This window comes from Heterocephalus glaber, unplaced genomic scaffold (assembly GCF_053883595.1).
Source record: "Heterocephalus glaber isolate CG9 unplaced genomic scaffold, H.glaber_assembly_v1.0 deba00001690, whole genome shotgun sequence".
Lineage (NCBI taxonomy): Eukaryota > Metazoa > Chordata > Mammalia > Rodentia > Bathyergidae > Heterocephalus > Heterocephalus glaber.
In genome coordinates this window covers 761168-782649 of record NW_028258415.1, presented here as the reverse complement: position 1 = coordinate 782649, position 21482 = coordinate 761168, and the positions used below count along the sequence as shown (strand labels likewise).

Genomic DNA, 21482 nt, shown 5'->3' with positions numbered 1-21482 from the left:
AACAGGAGAACAAAATTCTATAAGCAGTTAGAGAAAAGAAGCAAATCACATACAAAGGAAAGCCAATCAGAATCACAGCAGACTTCTCAACACAAACCCTCAAGGCAACAAGAGCTTGGAGTGATACATTTCAAGCCCTAAAGGAAAACAACCTCTAACCCAGATTGATGTACCCTGCAAAACTATCTTTAAAAATTGATGGTGAAACAAGACACTTTCATGACAAAGAGCACCTTAGAAACTTCATGAACCAAACCAGCACTCCAAAAGGTTTTAGACAAAATCCTAGGAAAAGACAATAAGGATCACAACCCCAGGAAGCCCAGCAGAATGAATCCACCAGACACAACAAGAAATTTAAAGCTAATGGGGAGAATGCAACAAAAAGAAAAAGTCATGACAATGATAACACAATATGTATCAGTTATAACCATCAATGTTAATGGTCTCAACTCACCAATCAAAAGAAATAGACTGGCAGAATTGGTCAAGAAGCAAGATCCAACAAAGTGCTGCATACAAGAAACACAATTAATTCAAAAAGAAACTCATAGACTGAAAGTTAAAGGGTGGAAAATAATACTCCATGCGATAGGAACCCTAAAAAAAGCAGGAGTAGCTATCCTCTTTGCAGACCAAGTGGATTTCAAACCCGCACTGATTAAGAGAGACAAAGAAGGACACTACATCCTTGTAAAGGTAACAACCCAAGGGGAAGAGATGACAATCATAAATATCTGTGCACCCAACTATATAAAACAAATACTAATGGAAATGAAAAATTGTAGAAGGACTAATACAATAGTAGTGGGGGACCTCAGTACCGCATTGTCACAAATAGATAGATCAACTAGACAAAAAACAAGCAATGAAATACTAGAACTCAATCAAACTCTTGAACAAATGAACTTAACAGATGTTTAGAGAGTATTCCACAACACAAAATCAGAATACACATTCTTTTCAGCTGCACATAGGTCATTCTCCAAAATAGACCACATACTCGCTCATAGAACATATTTAGGTAAATGCAAAGGAACTGAAGTTATCCCCTGTATATTATCAGACCATAGTGTGATGAAATTGGAGATCCATAGCAAAAGAAACCACAAAAATTTCATAAACACATGGAAATTGAACAACACACTTCTGAATAACCAATGGGTCACAGAAGAAATTAAAGAAGAAATCACTTCCTTCAATTAAATGACAATGACAATACAATATATCGGAATCTATGGGACACAATGAAAGCAGTCTTACAAGGGAAATTCATAGCAGTGAATACTCACATAAGAAAAACAGAGTGAGCCCAATTAAACAACCTGATGTTGAACCTCAATCTTCTAGAAAAAGAAGAGCAGGACAAACCCAAAGCCCATAGAAAGGAGGAAATTTAAAGATAAGGGCAGAAATCAATGCAATGAAGACTAAAAAACAATGAAGCTAAGAGTTGGTTCTTCAAAAGAATCAATAAAATTGACAAACCCTTAGCCAACCTTATCAGAAAAAGGAAAGAAAAGGCCCAAATTCATACAATTAGGAATGAAAAGGGTGAAATTACCATGGACCCAGCAGAAATGCAGAAGATCATCAATACCTACTTCGAGAACCTATATGCCAATAAGATGAAAACACAGAAAAAATGGACAGATTCCTAGACACGTAAGAATTACCAAAGTTCAACGAAGAAGACCTAAAAATTCTAAACAACCCAATATCAATCAATGAAATAGAAAACATAATTAAAAACTTGCCAACGAAGAAAAGCCCAGGTCCTGATGGCTTCACCACTGAATTCTACAAGACATTTAGAGTGGAAATACTGCCACTACTGTTTAAACTCTTCAACGAAATTGAAAGAGAAGCAATACTCCCGAATTCATTCCTGGCAGCAAGTATCACCTTATTTCCAAAACAGAGAAAGACCCAACCTAAAAAGAGAATTACAGGCCAATCTCACTAATGAACACAGATGCAAAAATCCTCAATAAGATACTGGCAAATAGAATGCAAAAGATCATCAAGATCATACACCCTGACCAAGTGGAATTAATCCCAGGGATGCAGGGATGGTTCAACATACACAAGTCAATCAATGTAATACATTATATCAACAGAGCCAAGGACAAAAACCATATGATCATCTCAATAGACATAGAAAAAGCATTTGACGAAATCCAATGCGTATTTATGATAAAAACCCTACAAAAAATGGGAACAGACACTCTCTACCTCAATCTGATCAAAGCCGTCTATGAAAAACCAACAGCCAGTATCATACTAAATGGTCAAAAACTGAAATCTTTCACACTAAAATCAGGAGCAAGACAAGGATGTCCACTATCACCACTCCTGTTCACTATAGTTTTGGAAACATTAGCCACACCAATTAGACAAGAGAAAGAAATAAAAGGAATAAAAATAGGAAATGAAGAAGTCAAATTGTCATTATTTGCAGATGACATGATACTCCATATAGAAGACCCCAAGAACTCCACCAAAAGTCTTCTAGACTTAATAACCAAATTCAGTAAAGTAGCTGGATACAAGGTGAACATACAAAAACCAATAGCTTTCCTCTACATGATCAACAGACTCACTGAGAGAGAAATAGGGCAAATAATTCCTTTCACAATAGCATCCAAAAAACTAAAATACCTAGGAATCAACCTCACAAAAGAAGTCAAAAACCTCTGAAAACTATAGCACTTTAAAAAGAGAGATTGAAGATGATATCAGAAAATGGAAAGACATCCCTTGCTCCTGTTTAGGAAGGATCAACATAGTGAAAAAGGCCATACTTCCAAAACTGCTATATAGATTCAATGCAATCTCAATTGATATCCTTGTAGCATACTTCATGGTCCTTGAGAAAACAATCCAAAAATTCATTTGGAACAAGAAGAGATCCAGAAGAGCAAAAGCAATTCTAGGTAACAGAGACATGGCAGGGGGTATCACAATCCCCAACTTAAAACTATACTACAAAGCTACTGTGATAAAAACAGCATAGTACTGGCAAAAAAACAGACCTGAGGACTAGTGGAACAGATTAGAAGATGCAGAAACAACTTCAGACACACTCAGCCACCTCATCTTCGACAAAGAAGCCAAACACCCTCACTGGAGGAAAGATAGCCTCTTTAATAAATGATGCTGGAGAAATTGGGTTTCAACTTGGCAAAGACTAAAACTAGACCTGTATCTCTCACCATGCACTAAACTAAAATCGAAATGGATTAAAGATCTAAATATTAAAACAGAAACACCGAACCAGCTGGAACAGAGGTTAGGTAGAACTCTTGAAGACATTGGTGTAGGAAAGGATTTTATGAACAGAACCTCAGTTACCCGTGAACTAGCACAAACAATCAACAAGTGGGATCTCTTCTTATTAAAAAGCTTCTGCACAGCAAGAGAAACCACCAACAGTGTGAACAGACAACCCACAATGTGGGAAAATAGTTTCACCAGCAGTCCCTCAGACAAAGGTCTACTATCTCAACTCTATAAAGAACTTTAAAAAGTCAGACCTCCCAGATGTAAAGACCCAATCCAAAAAATGGGCATCTGAAATGAACAGATATTTTTCACACAAAGAAGTAGAAATGGCAAATAAACATGAAAAAATGTTCGACATCACTGGTCATTTGAGAGATGCAAATGAAAACAACCCTGAGATTCCACCTCACTCCAGAAAGAATGGCTGCTATCATGAAATCAACCAATAACAAATGCTGGCTGGACTGTGGGGAAACAGGAATCCTGCTCCACTGCTGGTGGGAGTGTTGGCTGGTGCAACCACTGTGGAAATCAGTATGGAGATACCTCAAAGAACTAGGACTGGAAGTCCCATTTGACCCAGCTATTCCCCTGCTGGGTATCTTCCCCAAAGAATTAAAAGAATCATGCCACAGTGATATATGTGCACCCATGTTCATAGCAGCATAGTTTGTGATAGCTAAAACTTGGAAACAGCCCAAATGCCCATCAACTGGAGACTGGATCAAGAAAATGTGGTTTTTTTAATGAAATGGAGTACTATTCAGCCATAAAGAGCGAGAAACCAGAGACATTTATCGCTAAATGGATGCATATTGAGGCCATACTCTTAAGTGAAATAAATAGGACACACATGTGTAAATACCGAATAGTTTCTCTAGCATGAGAAATTGAAAATGTAAATAAGGACTAAAAGGTATAATAGATAATGTGAAATAGGAAGAAAAGAGGCAAAGGGGAAGAGGAAGTGGGAGGGATAAGGGAAAAAAGGGAATGGAATTAATATGAGAAAATGAAAAAAGCAAACAAAGTCTCTGTAAATAGGGAGGGATGGAGGGATGGAAGGGAGGGCAGGGGAAGGGGGAAAAGTAAGAACCAAGAGAGATTATGTAAAGGTGCAAATTTCCAGTGATGAATGTCATTATATTGTATACCTAAAACGTACCAACAAAAAGATATATAAAGAAAAAAAAAAGAATGATCACAATAAATGCTATCTCCCATAAAAAAAAATTTTTTTCACAGCATAAAGTGTTCTCTGTGGTAAATACTGAACTCAAAGAAAGTTCAAATGAATTAGTATGGCAACAATATCTAAGCTTTCCATTTTCTTTCCAATGAAAGTAATGTTCAAGTGAAATATGATACATACAGATTTATTGATAGGTATTTTATAAGAGTAAACCCCAAAATTGTAATTGTGGCTAAAATATTTTAATCACATTAAAATTTTCCTCTTAAGAGAAATGTTAACTGTTTATTATCCTACATTGAAAAATGTGCTGTATATATAACAAAGAAATAAAAACTTCCTCTTACAGATATTAGAAAAGAACTTCCAACTTTAAGAACAGCTTTCATTTTCATATCACCTATGCTTAGAGGCAGAAAAGGAAATAAAAGTCATAAAATTGAATGTACTATTTTTTAAAAACCCAGAAGAATATAAAGTAGTAAAAGTCTTACCAATTCCATGACTGCATCAATACGTTGGTAGCTATTTGAAGCCATGCTTCAAGTATTTCGTTTGTGAAAGTTCTAAGATTTTATATACTATATATTAGGGCAAAGTGTACAGAAATGCACTTAAATTATTTGATCATAGTTGCAGTTTCTTTGGGAAAGCCTATAGAATTAGTTCCATACAATATACGGTATTACTATTTCCTCTTCATAGCTATAATTACTTTTTTTCTGTGCACTCTATCAAATCTTAATACAACTTTTTCATCTCTGCCATTTTACCTCAATAAGTTTTCATCCTCTTAATGATTGACCTATTAAATTCATATGATTATTATAATAGCAATGATTGCTAGTCACTCAAAAATTATATATTTTTGGAGAGTACTATTGTCCTATGAATTATTTTTATCATATTTTTATAGCAGCATAAATGCCACATTGGTTTGCTTGACCTTGAAAATCTCACACAGAATTCTTTCCATTTGTTAGCAAATACCCAACAAAAATTATTTGCATTCACTTAAGGCAGTAACTTTACAAATGCCTACTTTATATCCCAGATCAATTTAACCAAGCCTACAGAAATCAAATTTGTTTTGTTATAAAAACTTCCCCACATTTGCTGTGTTTTTTCCCAATGCATAGATTCAATGTAGGTCAACTACTTTTAAAGCAAGAGTCAATTTTATCCAGTCAAGCGCTACAACTTTTCTTAAAAGAGGTTTTCTATTTTAGGAATAATAGACTCAATGAATATGGAAAAGCGTTTGAAAATATTATTGATAGAAAATAATATTCAGGCACCAGTGTGTTACCATGTCATAGTGTATAAGAAATGCACATCAAAGGAAATTCAGTTAATGCTAAAATAACAATTCATGGATTAGCTATACCCCTTAACTGGAAATATTACAGTATAAACTGAAGTCAACGAGATTAAAATTACAAATTCCAAACTTCCTGAATCATGCTGCTCCAAATGATTAGTAGTCCACATGTCATGATTGAATTATATGTTGACATCTAGGATGTGTTATTCAGGATTGGTCTAATTGTACCAGGATGGGTATGTGGCGCTATTAGATTTTTTATCTCATTTTTAGTTATGAAGCATATTAAAATTTCAGGAATAATGCTTATCAAGTCCTGCTTGTAACATATAATCTAGCATTCATTAATATAATGAGAGAGTTTGGGATATGTCCCAAAATCAAAACATGTCTTGAAATAAAACCTTGTGCAGTTTGGGGGGGGGGGGGGCGGGATCTAGCAATGCTATGGCTATACTGCCCTCTAGTGGTGAAATGACAGGTGTTTACATAGAAGTTCCCGTGTCTTTTTCAGATCAGTATTTTCATGACTCATTTGTCCAACTATGGGAATGACCGACTGGGATTATATACATTTGTTAATCTGGCCAACTTTGTACAGACCTGGACCAACCTGCGTCTTCAGACTCTGCCTCCAGTGCAACTAGCTCACAAGTATTTTGAGCTGTTTCCTGATCAGAAAGACCCTCTCTGGCAGGTAAAAGTGGTTTAATAATTGATACAACTAATTAATTCCACAGACATATTTTATAGTTCCGTAAGGTAACCCAACTCTGAAAACTGAAGGGATTTGAAAAAAACTGCATTTTCCTATTAGTTCCTGAATTGTAGTCTTAAATTATTAGTACAGTTTGAGCCAAATTTTCTCTTCCGTTGACAGTTATAAATTATAGAATTTTCAGGGAGAGATTCAATTTATGTAATGTTTTCATCAGGAGTGAGACACAAAGTTTCAGGTTCCAATAAGTTGAAAGGATAGAAAATGGTAAGTGGGTTGTGTATAAGCAGAGAGCCAACTGGTTAGCACTGAATACATCAGCCATGTCTAATAACTAAACCACATGAGAGGGCCTCTGAGAAGAACTGAAGACTGACATCTGCCTCTGAACCATCATATATACCAGCAGTCACAGAATATGAGTTACATTCTGAAATATTAGCTGGGAATTACTTGGGACATGAATGGTTTATAAATAAGTCATTGAGGTTCTAAAGAGAAAATATAACATTAATGTGACATATTCCAACTGTTCCAGGGATAATCTACATTTCAAAGTATAGGCTCATGTATTATAGAATTGTGGAGAATACTTCAACTAAAATTGCCCACTACCATCTGTGGAAACTAAAAATTTTAGCAAATAATTACAAAGTACGTAACTATATATTACACTAAGCACTTTGTATGTTAATTTGATTAATCCTCACAAATACCCTGTGTAGTAGGTACAGTTATTATTCTCATTTTATAGATGAAGATACTAAGGTACAGAAAGTCCAAGTCAGTTAAGCAAGGTCACACAGCCACCTGTGGCAGAGCAGGAACCAGTTCTAGGCTGTCTGGCCCCCAAAGGCTGTGCTCTTAGTCACTGTTTTAAGTGGCCAAAAAGTAAAAATATTTAGAAATAAAACAATAAATTTCACAAATTGAAGTTGTGATAAATTTTTAACTCGATATTCAATCCATTCAGCTTTGAACTGTAAACTAATGACCTTAGCAACAAATAGATACTTCCAAGAAGAGACTCAACATGTATTTAGCAAGTTAAAGTCCAGGGTTTATGGCAGAATATTATTTTCCAGTTGTTGTAACAAGCATCTTAACTACTACCAAACATTACCAAAAGTTAGCAACCAGAAAGGCATGCAATTTTTCTGGTAATTTATCACTGTATTTTTAAATTGAAATCATTATTATTGCAGGTGACAAGCTTAAGACGATTTTTTTCAGAAAAGCAGCCAAAAAGATTACCTTCACTTTACTCTTAGCTAAAAATTAGCAGTTTATTTAACTTCACATACTGCAGTATTAATTGACTAGAAATAAAAAGTGGTCCTGTGTGCCCATTCTTAAAATAGGATTAAAGAGTACCACAATTCTTTCCATTTTTCTACATAATATACACTTCGTATTTAAAATGAAGAGTTTTCTAGATATATCATGCACAGTGGTTGTTGGTTTTAAGTACTATAGACCAAAAGTAGAATCCCTAAAGTAGTAATTCACCTCATTTTACCCTTTTGTTTAAATTTAGTACTTTCAGCATCATAGTCTTTAATGTTACCTTTTGTGATATACATTTATGACCTTTGAAGGCATCTGAAAGGAATCAAGTGTCTTTAAATAGTATTAATGTGGCTAGATCCCTATCCCTGTGAAGCACAGTAGTATAGTTCAAAGTTACTTAGAAAACAATTGATGCCTTGTACTTCAGTTAGTTATTAAATATTAAGAGCACATCTCCTTTTGGGTTAACAGGAAGTATATCTCTACTCAGCAAACTCACTATTAAAAAATACTAAAACATACAACTGCCAGTAACAGAAAAATATTTAGCTCTCAGTACTATGAGGCTGTTTGCCCAAAGTAAAAATATCTCCTCTCTCCCACCTCCTCACTTTTAACTTCAGGGAAGAAAGATCTAAATCGTCTATGACGCCACTTCAGGGATTTCCTTTTTTTTTTTTAAAGAAATTTGTTGTTTGTTTCATTGTTTCCTGAGATATCTTATAAGGACAAACGTTGGAAATACTAGCACACAATGGACACACAAGAAAAAATACATCTCTATACTCTTCTTCAATTTTTAGAATCCATGCGATGACAAACGCCACAGAGACATTTGGTCTAAAGAAAAAACCTGTGATCGCTTACCAAAATTCTTGGTAATAGGACCCCAGAAAACTGGTGAGAACTTTTAATGTTATGATTAAGCAAATAGGGTAAAAATACAAATAACTACACAATGAATTGTCACAATGAGTTCTTAAATTTCCTATAAAGTATAATGAATACTCTATAAATTAATAACATGTTATCCTCTGATACGATCTTTATTTATCTTGATAAAGTCTTTAAGTGCTTTGTCAAAGTGTTTTTTTAGGTGAAAAGCATGAGATCGTTGTCACATAGTTTGAATATCCAGTTTGGTGCCACATGTTATTTTTTTCCAAAGATCTTTCTTGAAAAATATCTTAACATTTCTAAAGTCAAAACTAGTCACATGTTTAGAAAGTAACTGACAGGATTTTCTCAAAAGTCAAGAGGGACACATATAAGTACATAGAACTCTATAATAAATCCCTTCTATGGGCTGGGGATTTAGCTCAGTGATTTTGTCGCCTGCCGTGCAAGCGCAAGGATCCAAGTTCAATCCCTGGTACCCAAAAAACAGTAAAACTTTGCTTCTATAATAAATCCCTTCCAGAAAAAAAATAGTCTCTTACCCTGCCATCTTCCTGATATGTTTAATTTGTAAACTATTTCTTGCAGAGATAAGTATTTTTTAACAGTCTAAAATATATTTGACAAGCAGAATTTCTTGACATAAACAAAACTTTGTGCTAAGAAAGATCTTTATTCATACCCAGGAGAAATCTACTGCACCTTTTCTTAAATTGGTGTGCAATTTTTTCCCCATAAACTTCTTGTTTCTGTGAGAATCTGTATTAAAATGAAGGCCAGTGGAAGACATTCAAGCTGTATCCTGCATAATAAATTATTTGAGGCCCTGGGATTCTGGCTTCACAGAAAACAGCCATTTCAACTATATTGCTTGCTAAGGGGAATACATTTCCTCTCCTCATCTCTCTGGAAATAACTGAGGGGAATTCTACTCAGAGTACACAGACTCTACCCTATTCATTTCATCTTAGTTCCATTTGTAAATATCAATCTGAAAACAATAAGTATGACAAATATTTTTCTTGTCCTTATTTATTTCACTTGTCCTTATCTATCTGAAGTCAAAAGGCAACTAGGAAAACATTGAAGCTGAAGTCTCTTCAGTGAACTCCCACTGTCATCCCATAACCTTGTCATTACTGACCACGTCTTCTCTCTGACGCTTGGCTTACTAAATTTGCTTCTGAAAGCCTTGCCCAATATGCTTTGCCTCATGCTGTGCTGGATATACAGACAATTTTAATATCATGGTTAGATGGCAGAATTATTACTTGTCATCCTAAACTCAATAGAGTTTCCAATGTTTATGTTACTATCTGGATATGACATTTCCCTTTGGAAAAAGTAATAAAAAATGTTTTTTTATAGAAATTTATTTTCCCAGTTTTATTGAGGTATAATTTACATGAAATAAAATTCACTCATTTTAAATGTATGATTTGATGAATTCTGGAAATTGTACACAGTCACATAACCACCACCACCACGTTCAAAACCTAGGACAAATGTGTCCAAAAAAAGTTTATCCTCATCCTTTTGCAGTCAATTTCCCAATCCCTGCCATACGCACAACCACAGTCAACCACGTTCTGCCAGTGTGCTTTTACCTTTTGTAGATATTCATGTAAAATAGAAGTCAGTGTGTAGTCCTTTATGTTTAACTTCTTTTATTTAGTATGATACTTTTGAGATTCATCCATATTGTACTTATAAATATTTTATGAAACTGATTTTTTAGACAGAAATATCTTCCCATATCAATTCCATGAGAATTAAATAGCTTTATGTTTAACTTTAGTTTTGTCAAAAGTATTTTCCTGGATAATTTTCCATAGATTTTTAGTTAACAGTACATTTAAACATTGTTCAGTGTTGAAAATGCAAAAAAATATAAAATCTGAATTTTTATAGGTGGCTTTTTAAATGTGTCCATCTGTGATTATGTAATTGATTTACCACTGACAAAAAATATACATATGCATACCTACATACAATACAGGTTATTCACAGAAAAGGCTACACATAAAGATAGAAGTCAAAAATCACAATTTTATTTTTTCACCATCAGTAAATTACATGATGCCGGTTATAACTAAGCAAAGTAACAGATGATATCTAGTTCTTCAGTTTGTCTTATTAATTCTAGTCATGAAAGACTATTAAAAACAACATGTTTAATATAATTCCTAAAAATAAATTTCAGAAAAGAAATATATGTATTATATATTTCACCATAAATATTTATTGTTTACTGTTTACATAAAGGCATTATTTATTCTGAATTGTATCTCAATTACATAAATGCTATATAAATGTACTTAAAATAGTTCTTTATTATAATTATAAATTAAGTCTCATTGTTATCTTTAAAAATACCTCACAAATATTTAGAAATGGTACTGGTACTTCCAGATAGATTATCTCACTTAACCCTTATAAAAACTCTGATAGCTAAGTATTTTCTTCCCAGTACACAGATGAGAAAACTAAGACTCAGAGTTAAATAATTTTTATTCAAGTTCATACAGCTGGTAAGTACTGGAAATGAAACTCTTGACCCTAAGATTTGTCTGACTCCAAAGAATATGCTCTTTTTACCTTACTGTGGACCTCAAGTTATGAAAAAATTTCCTCCCAAGTTTTAGATATTTTTCACATTTCTTTTAACTCAGTGATTTTCAAAAGACAGTCATCAGGAGCATAAGCACCCCAAAGAACTTTTTAGGAGCACAAATTATTGAGGCTCTCCATAAATGTGTTGAATCAAAAATTCTGGGAAAAGGCTCAGCTCTCGGTGTTTGAACAAACTAGCTAGGTGAATCTGACATACCTTAAATTTTGAGCATCATTGTTCTAAGTCAAGCTTGTGAAGAACACTTTCACTTCATGTATCATAGAGTACTATATTTCAGTCCCTATAGTTTTATGATTATAAATAGTTTTCATCGTTTGGCTCAGATATAACCTAGAAACACTATCTCTTTCAGTTCACTTTTTAAACAATATTACTGTTGACAGTTAAGTACTTTAAATTTTTTTCTACTTTATAGGTGGATTTAAATAACAATATTAGAGAAAGATTACCAGAGAGATAAGAAAATTCAAAATTTTGTGCAAATGGCCAAGGACATTGTCACTAAGCAAAATTAGAACAATAATTCTTTCAAGTGAGAGAAATATTACACTGCCATGTTGGATTTCTCTTGCTGTCAACCTGGATTAACAGAGCTTGTTCCATCAGATAGTCTAATAATGCAAGTCACATTAGAGTTGGGAAGTGGAAACTATGAGTACTGAGTATATACAACAGAAGTATTTCTATATTATGGTCTTATTTGCACAGTCACAGTTTCAAATACACAGTTAAGTCTTTGACATACTGAACCCAAAGTGGCGAACTCTCTTCTGCCTGGCTAAGCTGCTCACTTTACCTCCTAATTAAGGCCAAAAATATTAATTTATAGCTTATTACATTGCCATTTCTTTAAAAACTGACACTCATTATCCCCAGTAGTCACTAATCTACATGGACACAGTGATACGCAGTTCTCTTTCCATTAAAATGCTAATTTGTAAAATATGTCTCTGAGAAAGGACACTAGTTTTCTTCAACTTCAGCAATTTAAATAATTTCACACTACTTTTTATAAGTATGTAAGCATGCTCAAATTTAGACACATTTCTTAAAAGATTAAATTCTGTCTTAGTTTCATTAGCTTTCATACGCCTCATAAAGAATTTTATATAAAAGCTCAATTTTCAGTTTTGGTAATATGATATATTAAAATGATATATTTCATTTATATTGTGCTTTACTAATATCATAAAATCTTCAGGTATATTATATCTTTTCATCCTTGGAGAAAATCTATGAAATAAGCAGTTAAGAAAACTGAGACAAAGAGAAGCTACAAGCCAAAAGTGCCGAACAAGTCAGTGATTGAGCTAAACTCAAAAGCTATTTCTCCCAATCCCTGCCACAAATCCCTTCTCACACAGTCTATCTCCAAGTTTTAGAAACTATTTTAGATGTCTGTTTTCTATTCAGTTTAAATCAAGGAGTATAGATCATGAATCTTCTTGGATCATTTTAATATTTAATTTATTAATGATTTTGAAATGCTAATGTTAGGAAACTATCTTTCCATTTTATTAATTTCTAAACCTGTATTGTCTTTCAGGTACCACTGCTTTGTATTTGTTCCTGGTTATGCATCCTTCCATCCTTAGTAACTCCCCCAGCCCAAAAACCTTTGAGGAGGTACAGTTCTTTAATAGAAATAACTACCACAGGGGGATTGATTGGTAAGATGGGTTATTAGTATAAATCTAAAAGTATATTTACTGTTCACAATATAAACTGAGTGCTAATGCTGAGAAACAAATAAATTTGTAACAGCAAATAAAAGTCACCTTTTGTACCTTGGAAACTGAATAACATGAAAGAGCTCAGAAATTATTCATACATTGAAAAGCCCAATTTTATACATACATTCATACATTTAAACCCTTGTCTATGAAGGGATTTGTTGCCTTTGATGGTAATTACAGATGTGAACTCAGAGAAATAATATCCATAAATTTTATTCCTCTCTATTCTTAAAAAAACATTTTCATGCCTTCCTCTTTTACATTTTTCATTAGGTGATGCTATGGTCTACATATATAGTTTTCTGTCTTATAGGGTATAAAAGGCAGAAAAATAATGTAAATAAAAATGTGCCTATATTTCATGAGAAATTAAAGCTATAAAAAAGCTATCAAAATATACAACTTTAATATTTACCTTTGAATTAAAATTAGAAATATATTAAGCATCTGAAGGAAATAGTTAAAAAGGAAAAATGTTATATATATATATATATACACAAAGTACAACAATATAATAGAAGTGAATAATAAAAGGTGACATGTTAACTATAAAATGTATCTAGAGATCTTGTTATTAAGGTATAATACTGGACAGAAAGTGATCTAAAAGAAAGATTCTTATAATTCTAGAGCATAAATATAAATATTTTGCAGTTATTTTATATGAAAAATCATGGATATTAACCTCTGTTGTCAAATTGCATTATCTCAATTTTATAATTATCAACCACTTCAAGAGTGACTTGTCAAGATCCCAATAATGAATGTAACTGTATTTTATACCTAAAATGTGCCAATAAAGTTAATGGGGAAAGAAAAAAAAAGAAAGAAAGTTTGAGTCCCAGCTGGACAAATTAGTGAGGCCCTGTCTCAGAATTTAAAAAAATAAAAAAGGCTTGGGGATGTGGCTCAGTGATAGAGCACCCCTGAGTTTGATCCCCAGGATGGGGAAAAAATACTATGGATGTAGCAAAAAGGCTAACGACTGGTAAATCTAGCTGAAAGGTATGAGAATACATTGTCCTGTTCTTGCAACTTTTCAGCAACTACAAAATATTTTTCAAAATAAAGGTTTTTTCCACAATGAATGTAAAAAAAAAAGAGTGACTTGTCAGTAGTCTAAATGGAAAGATAAATAAATAGATTGAGTATAATTGAGCACCCACAAGACAAGAATTTACATACATTCTAATTGTTACATCTTTCACTGCTAATTTTCCTGCACAGTACTTGATACGAATTGTGTGGTATTAAATAACAGCAAAAAAAAAAAAGAAAGAAAGAAACCACCACCTATTTCAGCTGCTACTTGATCACTGACTCAAATATATATGCTGATATGTAGTAGAATGGAATATTAGCATCAGTACTAAAAGGAGTAATTAAAGACTTTTAGAGGTAGAGGCAGGTACAATATTTGAGTCACTGGAACCTAAAAAAAATGAAGGAATAATCATTTTGTCATAAATTTTATAAAATAAAATAAAAGCCAGTAATATGTAAGGCACTGTAATAAGAACAAAAAGTCCCTTACAAGGAGATGACATAAATAATTATAAAGCTAAAGCACTGAAAGTCTTTAAATATAACTCACTAAAATTACACCAAATACTAACATTTTTGATTGACAAATTATACAATTATAAAAGGCAATTAATGCAAATGAATAATTGCAACTGCAAATGTCAATTTACAATAGTAATTAGAGCTTACCTCTCAATAATATCAACTATAATCATAGTCCTCAGATTGCCCTGGCCTCTGTCTGAAACAGTCCTTCAGCTGTCTTTTTGGATCAAGGTTCCACAGAGTTAAAGATTGCATTTAAAAGAATTAATGTTTTAAAGTTAATTCCTGGGTCACTTAATCTAGACACAACTAGTTAAGTGAGATGGATGGATCTGGCTTTTTTTTTTTTTGGTACCAGGGATTGAACTAGGGTCCTTGCACTTGCAAGGCAAGTGACGGAACCACTGAGCTAAATCTCCAGCCCTGGCTTCTTTTCTTGAGAACTAGATTAAACTAGGGCTGCCTTAACTGACAAAAGGCTTAAGGTACAACCAAAGGAGGGCAAATGAGAATTAGAAATCTCCATCTTTGAAGACAACATCAGAAAAATGTTTGATTCACGCATGTTTCATGAATAGATTTTAGGTTTCATGGTTTGGTATTGTAATTTTTATTACATGGGGATGTAGTGGAGAGTTGGAGTGGTGTGGAGAAAGCCACAAAATCCTGTTAGCATTTAGAAACTCTAAAGTTGTAATCTGCTTTTGTGTTAAATCAATTATAATACTTGGGGCCAATACAAATAACAAGCAAATGTAGAGTATTGCAAAAAGCACATCTTTCAGGTGAAAAAATGTTGACATGTTATGATTTATTGAAGTAACAAAACTTAAGGGAGGCAGGTATTCACCTACAACTTACCTCCAAATAGTTAAACTGCCCTAGTATGTATGTCAGTACTTTGGATAGCCTAAACACGTATTCCCCAAGAGTGAGCCTATTTGAAGAACTTCCATATTCTCATTCTGGAAATATGACCAGAATATATATTACTTATGTATTGAGCAAACAGTACCTGTACGTACCAGCCCCTATACTAGAAAAAATGTGAACCTATTAACAGTAACTAGATTCTGCCCTTTTGTGAGCCACTGGAGTAGGGCAGGATCAACAGTTTAGGTCCAACATCCAGGACAACTCAGAGGTTTTTAGAGCCAAAAACTGTTCTTTAAACACCTTGGGGAAGGTTGGACAGTTTTAGAAGCTATCTGTTATCTAATCCAGCGCCTCTGCCACACATATATATCTGTATGGTTTTTGGAGCCTGTCTCAGAACAAGCAAGCTTGAGACAAGTTTTGATCAAATAGGATACTACTAGACACTAGCAATGACCTTAGCACCACTGAAACCAGTATGAGTGAAGTAAAAATAACCTGAAATGTGGCACTGTCTGTAAATAGAATGTACAGCAGAAGAGCTAACAGGTCAAACTCTCCTAAAATTTTTGTATATCTTGCTGTATAAGGATGCCAGAATGACCTTATCACCAGTGATGCAACTCTCAGAAAACATAAAAGGATTTCTTAACTGCTTTGAGGCTCAAGATATCACTTTGTTGTACCAGTTACATTTTGCAATGCATTAACAACTGGAATCCTATCAAAACCTTTATTAATTGAAATGACATGATTTCTTAGTCCAAAATCTGTAGAAGTTTCACATATCTCTAAGGCAAAGGAAACAACACGTCACAAGAGAAGTCACTACATGGATCTTTATGACTGTTATTCAGTGATTAGTGAACCACTTCACCTTCATTGCCCAAAGACATGGTGGCTTATAAATTGAAGGGGTTTGGAAAGTGAGATGATTAAGATAAAATGTAAAAATCCCTATAAATTAAATTGTCTCTCTTAAAAAGCCCTTTTCCTCTAAAAGGTTTCTCTTAGTGCTTCAGAAATATATATTATCTTATCACATGCTGATTTAGTTATATTTGACAAAGTTAGACTGGTGGTGTATTAAACATTGCCAGAGTCTACATGTATCCCTGTTTTTATGCTGCTGGTGTCTTGAATTCTCACAACACTTAAGGATACAAGACCTGACCTTGAAAATTTTGATAGGATTTTATATTTGTAATATGTACACACTTTTAAAATTCTTCTTATAATTATTCTAAAAAGAAACATAAATGGCTCAATATGAAAAAATTAAGCAAATAGTCAATATCTGATACAGATATTGCAATAGAAATGGGTTGACACTATATGATTAAAAATAACAGTACAACACAGTAGTGGTAGTGAAATTATTTTTCTGTGATAAAATAAAGAATGTTTTGTCTGGGTCCTTTTAAATTGTCTCTGAAATGAATGTATCATCTGTTTTGATCAAATTTTCTTTTTGTTTGGGTACTTATATTTTTCTCTGTATGGTTTTTCTACATTTAGACATATTTTATATAGTAAGGTTGATCATTTTTGTCTACATTTTGGTTATCTCAGATCTTTTTATCTGATGCTAAGCAAAACAAAATATATTCAGAAGAACATTTTCAAAATTCATTTTTAGTGTGCTGGACATGTTTCCTTTGTTAACTATGTTTGGTTTTGTATTGTTTGTTTGTTTGTTTGTTTGCTTGTTTGAGACAAGATCTCACTATGCAGTTCAGGCTGGCATTGAACTCACTATGTAGCTGAGGCTGGCCTTGACCTGATGGCAATCCTCCTGCTTCAGCCTTTTGAGTTCTGGGATTATAGGCATGCACTATCACACCTGGCTCCTTTGCTAACTATGAAGAACAAATCTCTTACAGAAAAAGATTTTTGTTTAGAAAACTAAGCTGTGGGATATCTCTAACATCTTCAGTTATGGGGATATGAGTGTAAACTAGGATCTTATTTTGAGAAAAATATTCCTTTTTTTAGGTACATGGATTTCTTTCCAGTTCCATCGAATGTCACCACTGACTTTCTGTTTGAGAAGAGTGCAAATTACTTCCACTCTGAGGAAGCTCCTAAAAGAGCTGCTTCCCTTGTCCCCAAAGCCAAGATCATCACCATTCTCATTGACCCGTCAGACCGAGCATATTCCTGGTATCAGGTAAGGAAAAGGTAGAACCCAACAGGGAGAGAAGGGGTATGGACAATGAAGGATGATATTTAGCAATAGTCACAATCTCAAACTTAGCAAAAGAGAGCTACTAATTGTTTGATATTTACAGAAAAGTAGATAAATGTTTCTTTGTTTCCCTGAAAAAAAACCAACTTTCTCCTTTGCTTTTAATGTTTTATTAATTTAATCAATTTATTTAATAAAACACATTAATATAATAAATTCAAAATATAAGAAGTGAAATAATGTGTGTTTATATACATCTCCATTTAAAAAGTAAATGTTATAATATTTTTAAATTATCTTTCAACTAATACATATAAATTTTGTATAGGGTTAGACAGCAAAATTTCAGGTTTTGCAGGTTATAAATTCTAATTCTGCCATTATATTTTGAAAGCAGACAAAGATAATACGTAAATGAATAAGCATGACTATGTTCCAAAGAAACTTTATTTACAAAATCTGCCTGTAGGCCATAAATTGCTCAGCCAAACTCTAAAAGAAGTTGAATAATTGCTCATATTAAAGAAGCAACTTAGTCACAAAGCATATACAAGAATGCTTCATCTCTGAAAGCTCAACCTTTCCAAAACTGTTCTATACTCACATATACTCATTTGTCATGATGTTTCTGACATTGGGTAGAGCCTAGCACAAAAATGATGACTTTGAAATAATTGAGCACTCCAATCAGAAGACAGGAAAGATTAGATTTGTAAGAGGAGAAACTGAGGTAAAGTTCCAATGGAGTGTTTTAATGTATGCAGATTCGAGCTATATGTAGAATTTGTCCACAGGTCAGGGCTGAAAAGCAGACTAAATTTCTTATTTCCTTCGAAACTATGAAGTTCAGATGAATGTGGAATAGTGTGTATTCAGAGTCTCCTTATCTGAACTCTGCAAGTGGGCTGGACATAAAGCTAATTGCCTGTATTCTAAGTGACCCAAGTAGCTCAGATCCTCCTGGATTTGAAATAACTAAGTATTTACAATCATGACATTAGAGTATACAGTTTCTTAGCACCAAACCCCTTTTGTCATCTAACAAAAGCAGTATTTTGCAGGTTCACAGTGGAAGAATATTGTCAGGAAAGGTTTTTGTGGCAGGGACAGAGTGGGAAAATACACAAAGCATACGAAATCCTAGATAAGCATACTGTTAATAATCTGCATAATAGTATTGGAAATATCCTGGAAAGCTAAAGTCCATGGGAATCCACAAGTGCATACTCCTCATTCATGTCACACCTAGAACCATCTTTAAATCCAAATATAGAGCACACCACAAATTGACAAATTTGATTTTGCACCTTTTACCTTTTCCAGGTATCTAGAGAAAAGAGAAATAACCCCTGGCTAACTCAAAAAGAAAAAGAAAATTGGAGCTTGGCAACCACTTAGCCCTTGAAAAATTGGGAATTTACAGAAAAAGGAGGTTTCAGGGCTGCAAGCTAACAAAACATCCTAAATATTGCAAATAAATCACTACACAGTGGTAAAATGCAGCCCTTAACAATGTCTAGTAGAGTTTGTAGTATAGTAATTTGAATCCCAATTGCAGCAAATTTGCTATTCAACTAGTTGTGGTAAGCAGCCATAAACTCACCACTAAGCCTGAATATTTATTGGTCAATTTAAGGAAAAGTTGATTTTCTCAAAACCATGGGCCTGTGCCTAAGCCATTATGAAACACTTTCATTTTTGGATTGCTACTTTCTGCATCTTTTGCACAATGATTCTGATTCACCACAAAGGTTACCATTAGATAAAATAATCTTGGCTTTTAGATGCTAGATAATATATGATAAAAGCTGTGGATTTTAGATAATGTACATGTCAGAGTTTTCAGTAGTTTCTCCATTTAAAATAGCCAATAGAACTTTTCTGATCTAAAACTACATTACTAGATAGAGCAAAACTATTTGGCAGAACTAGTAGAGTGTTTGTGTATTATGGATATTCACTGAGCATGATAAATGATTTGCTTTTGGGCTGAAAAGGAGACATTAATATAACTTTGAAAAGTTTGTTTTCAGAATAAAATGTATACACCAAGGAAGCAACTCAGTAAAGTTGGTTAAGGACTCCTGATAGGAACATAGCCTCTACCAAATAAATTCTCAAAAAATATATTCTCATTAGTGTCATAACTGTAAATTTTGATCCTCCAAGCAAACATTTTCATCTTTATTAATTTCAAAACAAATAATTCTCCAACAGTGAAGCACTCTTTCCTTTAGCTTGAAGACTTGTCACAAAGATTGGTTTTTAATTATTTATGCCTATGGTTCAGGTTAGATTAATTATCCACCTTTTCATCATAGCATCAGCGATCACATGAAGACCCTGCAGCTCTAAAGTTCAGCTTCTATGAAGTCATCTCTGCCAGGCCCCATGCACCCTCGGAACTCAGAACCTTGCAGAAGAGATGTTTGGTTCCTGGGTGGTATGCCAGTCACATCGAGAGATGGCTTGTTTATTTCCCCCCCTTTCAGGTATGAAGCAATAAAATGTATATCCTGTAACAACCTCATTAAGTTGATGATTTTGCCTCCAGGATAGAGGAAATGTTTACTCACTAAAACATTACTAGCTTTTACTCATTCAGTGTAAATAATGAAACTATTCGAAAGAAAAACAAGCAGAGGCAGAAAAAGTTTAATATTCTAAGAGTATTTCAAGATAATTTTCCCTGCTCCATTTTCTAGTGTGTGCCTTTCCTGATTTTAAGAAGTTTCAAAAGCTTCAGATCTTTGATTCTTAACATGAATAAAGCTTGAAAGGAAGCCTTTTCACCAAATAAGACGAATATTGTTTTGCTTAATTAAGTGCCATTGTTTTCTTTCTGAACTACCTTAATGAATTTTTCATAAGTCCTGCAATTTCCTCAAATGTCTTTCTTATCCCTTTAGCTTAGTATCAACTTAGATTACAAAACCAACTCCTACATTGGATTGAATAAAAATCCAGATGTAATGTATGTAAAACCATACTGTCTAGTCTGATAGCTACTACCACGTCTGGCTAATTAAATTTATATTAAAATTAAGTGAAATTAAAAATTCAGTTCCTCATTTGCATTAGGCACATTTCAAATATCCAATAGCTATATATTTAACATGGCACCTGTAGAGCATGTCCATCATCACAGAACAATGCTGAACAATGCTACTCTAGACTAATTGACAGTGCAAAAAAGAGGTCTGGGAAAGAGTTGCATTACAGGCTTTGTGGCCTTCCATCATGACCTATTGCTGGTTTGTCTTGTCTACCCTGACTGAGTAATAAATCCTTTTCCTTAGCTTCTTGCGGAACTTTTGTCCATCTCCACATGGATTATCAAAATATTTCTTTGAACTTTACAGTGCTACTCTTGAATGGAATTGTGAAGAATGACAGGTTTTCTGTCTCATTACACCTGGAACTATTTCTACAGTGTTCCTTCCCAACATGATCCATGGAATCATTGCTCTGTTGGTTTTGAAACTTAGTTTACATTTGTGATTTCACAGTCACATTTCTAAGCTCTCTTGCTTCCCACAACTGGCTTTGTTTTCATGGTGTTTGCAAGACTCCTCAGGTTACAAAACATGAATGTACTTAATTGCTATATTTATTCCTTCCTCCATGTCATGAACAAGGATGACCTTGTCTAACCACAATGCATGCAAATCCCCTCATGAGAGTGTCTCTGAATAAGTTCAGAGTACAGAAATTTTTCATTATACACTTAACATGTCTTTTTTCACTGTGTACTATTATCATTATTGTTATT

At 33.7% G+C, this 21482-nt stretch overlaps 1 protein-coding gene across 5 annotated transcripts in view; it reads left to right on the top strand.

Moving 5' to 3' along the window:
• The window catches only part of LOC101708542 (N-deacetylase and N-sulfotransferase 3), a 182479-nt gene that overhangs the window by 146092 nt on the left and 14905 nt on the right, over nucleotides 1–21482 (top strand). For all 5 annotated transcript variants that reach the window (XM_004870038.4, XM_087199252.1, XM_087199253.1 and 2 more), the window contains 5 exons: nucleotides 6316–6498; nucleotides 8613–8709; nucleotides 12888–13011; nucleotides 17518–17692; nucleotides 20032–20202. In XM_004870038.4, the coding sequence (XP_004870095.1) occupies nucleotides 6316–6498; nucleotides 8613–8709; nucleotides 12888–13011; nucleotides 17518–17692; nucleotides 20032–20202 (750 nt within the window). The remainder of the gene's footprint in view (nucleotides 1–6315; nucleotides 6499–8612; nucleotides 8710–12887; nucleotides 13012–17517; nucleotides 17693–20031; nucleotides 20203–21482) is intronic.